At 35.7% G+C, this 10,333-nt stretch overlaps 1 protein-coding gene across 4 annotated transcripts in view; it reads left to right on the top strand.

Moving 5' to 3' along the window:
* The first annotated feature begins 5,275 nt into the window (after positions 1 to 5,275).
* The window catches only part of OPRM1 (opioid receptor mu 1), a 68,127-nt gene continuing 63,069 nt past the window's right edge, over positions 5,276 to 10,333 (top strand). For 3 of the 4 annotated variants that reach the window (XR_001107435.2, XM_012451991.2, XM_012451966.2), the window contains exon 1: positions 5,328 to 5,751. Coding sequence is in view for 3 of the 4 variants with exons in the window: in XM_012451991.2 (XP_012307414.1) it covers positions 5,462 to 5,751 (290 nt within the window). In the remaining variant the exon portion in view is untranslated. Of the gene's footprint in view, positions 5,752 to 10,333 lie in introns of all 4 variants that reach the window. The other variant, XM_012451936.2, reaches the window with a different exon arrangement.

Genomic DNA, 10,333 nt, shown 5'->3' with positions numbered 1-10,333 from the left:
CCAACCCAAATGCCCATCAATGATAGACTGGATAAAGATAATGTGGCACATACACACCATGGAATACTATGCAGCTATGAAGGAAAAATGAGTGCATGTCCTTTGCAAGGATATAGATGAAGCTGAAAACCATCATTCTCACCAAACTAGAATGGAACAGGAAAACCAAACACCACGTTTTCATTCATAAGTGGGAGTTGAACAATGAGAATACGTGATCACAGGGAGGGGAACATCACACAGTGGGGCCTGTCAAGGGATGGGGAGTTGGGGAGGGATAGCATTAGGAAAAATACCTAATGTAAATGATGGGTTGATGAATGCAGCAAACCACCATGACACGTGTACACCTAGGTAACAAACCTGCATGTTCTGCACATGCATCCCAGAACTTAAAGTAAAATAAAAATAATAATAATAAAAAATTGTATAATGTAAAACAATTCCACTCTTCTCACTAAATATTTTCTTGTTTGGGAAAAATATAGGGCTTCTTTTTCCTAGAAAATATTCTTGTTTCCATGTAATAGGTATGTTTTTGTTATTTAAAATATAATGAAAAAGAATCGTTTTTATAAATCTCTCAGTTTTAATTTCTAATGTAAGCAACTGTGATAAAGATAATCTACATGAAGAAAAGCTTTTCGGATCCTCAATAATTTTTAAATGTGCAAAGAGTCCTGAGACTGAAACATCTGACAACCGTTTATCTAAATAGAAAGTGATAAGGGGCCGCACTAGGGTAATGGCAAACTTCTGTAACTGGAAACTGAAGAGCAAAACTTGCATAGAAATGAGGTTCTAGGTTTTAGAAAGACATTTAACCCTATGTATCCTTTAAACTAGTTGTTGGTATAAATTTTCAAAAAAGTTGATTTAGTTGGAACCTAGATACTACCTTCAGACCCTTAAAAAAATCAGATTGTTTAAGGTCAATTCCATACTACTAAACACAGTGTAATCTTTATAATAATTCTTCCTGCTAATTTCTAGGCCACATACAACAGGATATAAAAAGCCAAAAGACAAAGGATAAATTCTTTCATATGTGTGTAATCCTATAAACTCCCTTTGAAGTTGATTCTCATATTTTTATTTTACAGAAAAGAAAACCAAGTATCAGGAAGCATAAGTAATTTACTAAGTCACAAGGAAGTAAACAGTTGAGCCTAGATTTTGAACTGCTTTTTTTTTTTTTATCAAAAGTCCAGGACTTTTATCCACTTTATTCTAGATGCCTTTGTTTTAGGTTTGTTGAGTAGAAGTTGGTGTGAGGAGTTTTTTGCTTTCATTTACTGATTTATTTTTTGCCATGCAAATAAAGAGTGCCTATTCCATTTTTATTGATATGTATGCAACAAACCAGCTATCAAGGATAATACTGTATTACAATGCATTTGCATTCTCATTAGCTATGCACATTTAAATGTTAGATAACATAGAGCATAGCTATAAACAAATACATAAAATGTTCTTCCAATGAAACCTTGGATGTCCCTTCTTCTGAGCTTCAAACCGCTGTAATTGTTTCCTGCACAGCATTTATGTCTGTGTTCCTCATTAATAGCCATTAATCATGTGTTCCATTAACAGCCACTCTCAACAGAATCAGGATTAAGCTATTAAAGTAAGTGTAGAATGATGGCAATTCTATGAATAACTAAGCCAATAGGTGTTGAAATTCAAAGAGAAGTGACTTTTAGCACTTTCCTGGGATTCATCCATGCTATGAATAAATACATTGCTTTGAAACAAATAATTTTTGTGAAAAAGGTTGCAAGATATGTGTTTGATAGCAATGTTAAATCTAAATGGATAATAAAATATTCTTACTTCAAATAGAAAACCTGTGCTAAGCAAGAAGCATCAAGAAAAAGACAGATATTTCCATTGTACAGATTACATATTAAGGCTCAGTGAAATAAGATTATATGCTTGGGATCAATACTGTATAAAATAATTAGGTTTCTAATAAATTGACTCATTTATTTACAATCCATCTCCTTTTATGAGAGACTTGAGCTTTCACAATAGACTTCAGACCACTTGAGTAGGAAATGAACAGTTATGGAGGAAAGGGAGAATATACCATAGGGCAACTCTGAAATAAAAAAAAAGCTTGAAATTGAGGTCTTTTTATACTACATACTAAGTGATATTCATTTATTATATCTGCAACAGTTCTCTAGATTTCTCATTTGAAAGAAAATTAAATTTGTTCTGCAGTTTCCCAAATTGTGCATTAAATGGGTGGAAGATACCAAGATATAAATGTTAATACAACTTAAGGAAGGACATGCAATGATAACCAGAAGATTTTATATTCAAAATAGAAGGATAAAAACTATCCTCAGCGAAACATCATAGAGACCAACAGAAAAAGAAAACATTAATCTCAACTGAGAAGATGAAGCGTAAAGTTCAATTCCTGCTCTAAAGAGCAATTGAATTTCTTTACAAAACAATGAAAAACAACTGTTTCTAGAAAAGTGCAATGGGAATTGGGTTGCTCCTTGTCTATAATTCTAGAAGAAAAGGCATATGCCTAGTCCATAAATCTATACAGTTAAATCCTGGTTGGTTAGCACACTACATTGAGTCAAAAAGGACAAAATTCATTAAGGATTTCCCATAAAGGTGTTTTATTTTCAAGTTGTATATTAAAAATTCACCCAGATTATTTTATTAAATAGATAATGGCATAAAATACACACTAATTATTTCTTCAATTGAAATCAAATATTATGCACATGCATATTCATTTATATTTAATATAGAAAGAAACACAGAGAGTGAGGGAGGGAGTCCACTATGTATTAAGTACTGTGTTCATGAGCAGGTCTCCCTTAAGAACCTTATTAGACAGATTACAAAGCTAGGAGAGTAAAAAAAGGTATATTACAAAAGGCATACAAAAGATGACAGAATCACCATTCCAAAAGATCTTGGTGGATAAGAATCATGAACTGGATCTAACAAGATGTAACTTAAAAGTAAAAAAGTCTATAGTGTTGTACTGAGCTCCTTCCAAAGCAACTATGAATTTATAGGAGATGAAGCACAGTACTCACCGGGCATAAGAATAAAGCTTCTATAATCAAGAACAGTTGTATCTATCTTTTTAAATTCCATCTCCTATCATAGCAACTAGTCCAAAGCAGATCTTTAGTATTTGTGGAATTGACTTGGATGGTGGTTAGGAAATTTTGCTATTGGTAAACTTAAGGAGAGTTGAGAGAGCAACATCACCAAAAAATAAAAATTTAAAAAAAAAAATGGAACTTTCATTTTACTGGTGGAAAGATAAAGTTTATAATTTAGCTCAGTTTCTTTTTGTTGTTTGTTTTTTGGTCAGGGCAAATGTAGATCATTATTTTTAACACTGGAACCATAGTTTAAGAGCAGATAGAAAAACTATAATGAGAATGGATGAACAGTAAGGCCACTAAAAGATCTCAGAACTACATCTTATAAGAAACAACTGAAGGATACTCAGTTGATTTCAAATACATGAAGTATAATGGTAATGAGTTATCAGTTATCAACCAATCACTATTGCAATATATACTCATTTAATCCTGCTAACAGACATATGAGGTTGGATATCACTAGCCCCAACCCCCCCTTTTTTTTAAGTAGTGAGAAAATTGTCATCCTACAAGGTAAAGTAACATATCCAAATTCATACAGCTACAAAGTTACAAAGTTGATTCATAAAATGATTTGACTTCAAGGCCAGGAATTATTACACTGTGTCTTGTATTCCACATGACCTAAGCACAAAGGAACTGAATGCATGCAGACAAATTTCAGCTCAGTATAAGAGAATTGTTACATTAGTTCATGGAAGGAGATGTTTTAAGGTATTTTTGTTAGTCTCTAGGAAATCTCTGTAACATTTTATTGTGAAAACTATATCCTTTAATATGAGGATAAAAATAATACTGAACATTGGCAAAATAGCCTATGATTAATCGAGTTTACCTATGAGTTACCTGTTTCTAAGCTAAATGCCTAAAAGTAATATTGGAATTAAATATTCCTTTCAAGGTCTTCCCTCCATGCTTCCCAAGAGTGCAGTTCACTTTTCAAGACCAACTGGGAATATGTATTTTCAATGTTTATGGTTAAAAGATAGATACATGCACAAATATATACACATACAGAAATGAGAATTACTTCAGAATTGGTGTTAACTTTACAGAAAAAGAACTTATTCTTTGTATTTACAAATTTGTTTATAAAATAGAAGCACTCGTGGACTTCTATTTTATAAACAAATTTGTAAATACAAAGAGTAAGTTCATTTTTTATACCTCACTTCTAAAGTAAGGTATAAAATTCAAAAACGAATCCATGCTTCTCAAGGATCTTGTTGTAGGCCACTCTAATTCCATATGCTATGTGGCTCTTCCTAGATTTTCTACACTAGCAAACAGACTGAATGCAAATTTTGTTTGGTGTTAACAACCTTCTTCTCAGAAGCATATGCCTATCGAGAAAGTCTGGAGTTAACAAGGATAAATAATTCCAAACAGGTCTATGAGATTTAAGATGTGAAAGATCAACATTATCTTTAGCTGACTTTACTGGATGCCACAACCTTCTGATGTCTGTAACCTGTTCTTGTGCCTCTTCCCCACTAAGACAAAATCAGAGGCAGAGCTTCACCCTAAGAGAAACTGGGGAAAGCGGGGAACAGGTTTTCTCCCCCAAAGTTTATTTGTTTCTTATTTCTTTTTCAGAAAATAGAGGATCGCTGTTGTTTCCAACAGGTTCATAGGGAAGAAAATTGGAAAAGCATTATTACCTTTTCTTAGATGTTAGCAACAAGGACTGCAAAAGAAGATTGTGTGTCCCCTACTCCCAAATAATCAAAATTGGCAGTAGGGATGAAAGAGCATTGGGGTTTTAGGGTTGTTAGGGTTTCATCAAGCCAATGTATTCCCTGCCAGATTATAAGGAGAAAAAAGAGCTGGAAAATGGAGTGATTTTAGCCCCCTTTCTTATTTTTCACTGCTGCCAAAAACTTACTCTGTCTCTCTCCCCAGTCCTTCTCTCTCGCTGTCTCCCTTAGATGTGTTTGCACGGAAGAGTGCCCAGTGAGGAGACCGACTCCTTGGATCGCTTTGCGCAAAATCCACCCCTATTCTCTCCTCCCTCCTCTCCAGCCTCCGAATCCCGCAGGGCCCACCCTCCCCTCCCGCAGCCGCGCAGGGTCAGGGATGAGCCTCTGTGAACTACCAAGGTGGGAGGGGGCTATAGGCAGAGGAGAATGTCAGATGTTCAGCTCGATCCCCTTCGCCTGACGCTCCTCTCTGGCTCTGCCAGGACTGGCCTCTGTAAGAAATAGCAAGAGCTGTGGCAGCGGTGAAAGGAAGCGGCTGAGGCGCTTGGAACCCGAAAAGTCCCGGTGCTCCTGGCTACCTCGCACCGCGGTGTCCGGCCGGCCGTCAGCACCATGGACAGCAGCGCAGTCCCCGCGAACGCCAGTAATTGCACTGATCCCTTGGCGCCCTCAACTTGCTCCCCAGCGCCCAGCCCTGGTTCCTGGGTCAACTTGTCCCACTTAGATGGCAACCTGTCCGACCCCTGCGGTCCGAACCGCACCGACCTGGGCGGGAGCGACAGCCCGTGCCCTCCGACCGGCAGCCCCTCCATGATCACGGCCATCACCATCATGGCCCTCTACTCCATCGTGTGCGTGGTGGGGCTCTTTGGAAACTTCCTGGTCATGTATGTGATTGTCAGGTAAGGAAGGCACCGGGGCTCCAAGCGGAGGATTCAGAGGCTCACGGGGGTACAAAGAGACACCTGACCCCCAGGGCTCAATCTTGGGCGGGAGGATGAGAGAGGGGAGGTAAACCGGGGAAACTCTGGAGGCGACCACGGACAGTGATTGCTATTTCTGTGTGAAAACCTACTTTTCTATATTTCCCCAATTACTAAAGAAATACTCCAAAATTTCAGAAGCAGAGAAGTTGCTTTGGTAAAAGCTACAAAGGTCTAGGCGTGGGGGGTGAAGATAAGTGTAGACTTAGAGCTCTTCCTTATACTGAACAAAGAGGGCTCTTATCAAGAGTCCTACACTCAGTCCCTCTGCAGGAGCTATGGAAAGAGTAAGTTGTGAAAAATGGGAGAGAAATTCTAGAAATTCTAGTTAGCTTTCCCAAATTTGGTTGGGGGTGGGGAGGAGGGGGCGGTCGGTCGCAAGTCTTCTTAGTTGTTTTGAGATGAACCTTGGCAACTTTCCTACTTCTGCTGGTTCAGTGCCTCCCTGTACCACAACCCCACCCTTTCTCCTCCCCTGCCGTAGCAGCCCTTACCTAACTCTTCCTTTCATCCTGAAGCAACACTAGATAAAGGAAATTTTCCTAGCATCTCTCCATGGTAGTTTTGCTCTGTTATAACAAACATGACAGCTGTGTTGCCTAGACTAGTTTGCCGTTGGTAGCTTCAGATCGCCTAAGTCACAAACTGCATCTGGAATGGTAGGATGGTTCAGGAGAACCGCAGGGCATGGCTGTATTTCAATGCCTCCACAAGTTGGAGCTAATTAGGAGTGACCAAAAGCACCCTAATTCCACACTGGAAACTATAGAAACTCTTATACAGGAAGTTGTGATGGGTGCTCTAAACAAAGTGTTCTTATCAGATAAAATTAATTCAAAAGAATTGTGGTCCACTTTCTGTTTACCCAGATGTTCCACCTGTATTTGGCAGAGTGTGCAAGCTCTCAATATTGACTGTGATTGATACTGATTGTGTTGGTGTTGACATGTATATTCAAATACTACATGTGAATGTGAATGTCATATATCTGTTTTTGTTAAAGAAGATAAATATTTTAACACTTTAAAATGGCTCCTAGTTAAGAGTTGTGTTTTTTTTTTGTTTTTTTTTTTTTTGTTTTTTTAAACCAGGGGTATGTGTAATAGGAAACATGGCATTTTCACATTTAGTTACAGTATTTGTTTCACCTATTCAGCAAGTATTGCAGGTTTGAGTGGAGCTCTTAAATCATTTAACAATTGCTCTCCCCAGTATGCTTTTATTACCAAGGTGCTGCAAATTGCTTTAAGCAATTCTTTCCACTCATGTGTCTGATTTCTTTAATTAATGATTTTTAAAGAATAAAGCTAATTTCCCTGATCTTTTCATGAGGAATAAGATAAGTATTGTCTCTGAGAAAAGAGCACCATCTATTGAGAGGAAGGCTAACAACAGAAGGAAAAATGCAAGAAGATCAATGGAAGAATTTATTTTTAAAAACATTTACTTTAAGAAATTCAATACAATGATTCACATTAAAGATTAAAAACCAAGTCTCATTCTGCAGCTATGATGATAAAAGTTATAATTAAAGGCCGGCTTTGTGGAAAGAAAATATGTTTCTCATTTTTTCTACAAGAAATTCATAGACTCATAAACTAATCAAGCTACAAGGGACTCTAGAGATTATCTGTGCTAAGTAAACTAAGGCACAGAACATGTAAATGATTTTCTCCAAGAACAGATAGTTCATTAATTCATTGCCACTGAATCTTTCCTAGCTAACGTAATTTTGAGTTCATTATGCTGGCAAATCATGATTTGAGTTAATTCAACTATTAGGTTGACAGAGTGGGTTGATAATAGCAATAACAACTTGGAAATAGCAAATGATCCCCAAATTCTGTATGGAACCCTGTAGGGAAAAAGCATGAAACAGAAATTACCAAAGCATCTAGGAATCCTGCCATCCAAAACATAATATTTAATTCCTTTTTATTGCTTCTCCTTGGTATTTTCCTTCCTAATTTTTCTTCTCTTTAGTTTATGCTTTCATATACAGAGAGAGCCAATAGACTGGCAACTGGCTGTGAAATTAGCAGATACGTCTTATTCCAGTATAGAAGAGGTTGCTGGTTGGGTGAGTTAGTTTTAAATGTATTACCTCTGGCCTCTTGTTGACTTGGAGAAAGATGGTGACAGTGTATCTTACTGAGAACATGATATTATGCTTTATTCTCAGTACTGAAAGTTCTTACAAAATGCAGTACTATTTGAAAGGTCATCCCAGACACCCACCTGTGGCAGATTGAGTTTTAATTGCAGGGTCAGGTAACCCTCTCAGAATGTGACCATGAAACAGAAAAATGGGCAGGTTAGTGACAGATGAAGTGACAGGAAAAGCATCTGGGGATTGAAGCAAGTATGTCTATTTAGCTGAGAATATTTAACTGACTGTCTCCAAGCTGCGATGTTTAAACTACAAAATGATCAGTTCAGGAATGTATTGTTCTTGCTAAAAGGCTGGATATAATGTTACATCTATTAAGTATTGAGGAGAAATGCTCACTTCCTTCCCTGTTTAAAATTCAAAAAAAAAAACTATTGAATGATCAAGTAGTTGCAGTTTTCTGATTACATTAAGGTAATATTTATTAAAATGCTTTAGTACATTGAGTGAATCATGAAGCTCAGATGGCTATGGCAACAACAAGAATAACTGCTAACATGGACGCTGTGATTAACTCTTTGGCTTTGTTTCTAACGCCATCATCATCATCCCTTCATCAACAACATTATTAAGTAGTATGACTTAAATGAGATTTTTAAACAGGGCTGCTCCAAGAAATACTAGGGAGGAAAGGAGAAATTGTTATATGTTCTAAAGATTTTAAATCCAGATGATGAAAATGTTATCAGTAACCATTTTGGTTTTAAAGGAAAATAATGATTGTAGAATAAGCTTATGAAAATTACCACAAAGATTTTAGAAAATATAATGATGAAAATATTATAAAAATAGCAATCACTTAAAATGGGATGATAGTATAGCATTGTCAGGAATAGTAAAGAAAAAAATCAAAACAAAAAGTTACAGCCACCAGAGATGTTTCACTTATTAAAAATATTTAATAACTGAACCAAACTATAAAATTACCCATAACTGCAAAAACTAATATAGACCCAGGTTGTGTTTATGTTGTGAGATTCTTTTTCCAAGGTTTGTTCATGTAGCTATGAACATGGTATGCACAGACACTTGAAAAGTGGAGGGCTAGAAACTTCAAGATCTCTGTGGGCTGTGTAAACCATCATTCCAGTAAATTTCAAATGAAGAGTGACAAGAAATAGTGTCTTCATTTTTAAGATTATTTCTTTATTTGGTTAGATAAATACTCAACATAACTAATTACCAGAGAAGAGCATTTAAATACATGCAAGACATTATTGTCATTTCTCCTTCCTAACAAGTTTTCTGATTTTAGAAAAAGTCCTGGAAGCCTATACTTGTTCTATACTAAATATTTGATTCAGGTTTAAATTTTAAAATGATCAATTATACTTGATTGAAACAGAAGTATAAGTTCTTAAACTTAATCCAGATTTAGGTAGCTAGAAATTAGTGAATAATAATGTTTTATCTAATTTAAGGATATATATGTGTTTGTGTGTGTATATATACATATACATTTATTCACACACACATATATATATTTGAATTTAATTGAATGCATATATCACTAAATATGAACATTAGTAATGTTCATAAAATGAAAAGATAATATTTATTTAGAAAACAAATATTAATAAACTTTACTATTTCAAAATTCACAAAATATCTTAGAGGATGAATTTAAAGAGGAAAACACTAAATAAAATTCAATTCTTAATTTAATGGCCTATATTAAAAAGTACTTAATTGCATGCCTTTCACTTAGTAAGGGAGAGCTTCTTGAATCTGTTACAGTTTGAGCTTTAATTGCTATTTTCCATATAGATACTAATTCAGAGGAGAACAACTCTTCTTCCATGTCCCCTAAACACACTAAATTGTTTTTACTTTCCTTGGTTGTAAGCTGTGTCTTTGTCATTTGCATGGCATTACCAATCAACGAGTTTCTTATATTCTTCCCTCTCTCTTTTCTTTCTTGAAAGAATGACCTATCTGATATTTTATGAAACATCTCCAAAGATAAAAAATGTATAATTACAGAGCAACTTTTCTCTTATAGGATGGGTGGATGGATGGATAGATAGTTAGATAATAGATAGATAGATAGATTGAAACTGTTGAAGTCTCTTCCCTGCTCCCATTACCCTTCTTTCAATGAGACTACCACTATCACAAATTTAGTGGTGCGTATTCGCAAGCATGTTTTTAAAAATTTACTATATATGGAAACACATATATGTAGTAAACATATGAAAACACACTTATGTAGTAAGTGTTTTTGTCTGTTCTCAAAACTTTTTATAATTGGTATCATATCATATGTTTAAGCTTTAACACATAATTTCCCTAATTACCCCAAGGTGGTGTAGTTCCAGTAGGCCAATGCTA

This window comes from Aotus nancymaae, unplaced genomic scaffold, assembly GCF_030222135.1.
Source record: "Aotus nancymaae isolate 86718 unplaced genomic scaffold, 86718_ANA_hifiasm-v0.15.2.pri h1tg000040l, whole genome shotgun sequence".
Taxonomy (NCBI): domain Eukaryota; kingdom Metazoa; phylum Chordata; class Mammalia; order Primates; family Aotidae; genus Aotus; species Aotus nancymaae.
Note: the sequence above shows the minus strand (reverse complement) of the source record. Positions and strands in the feature narration are given on the sequence as shown.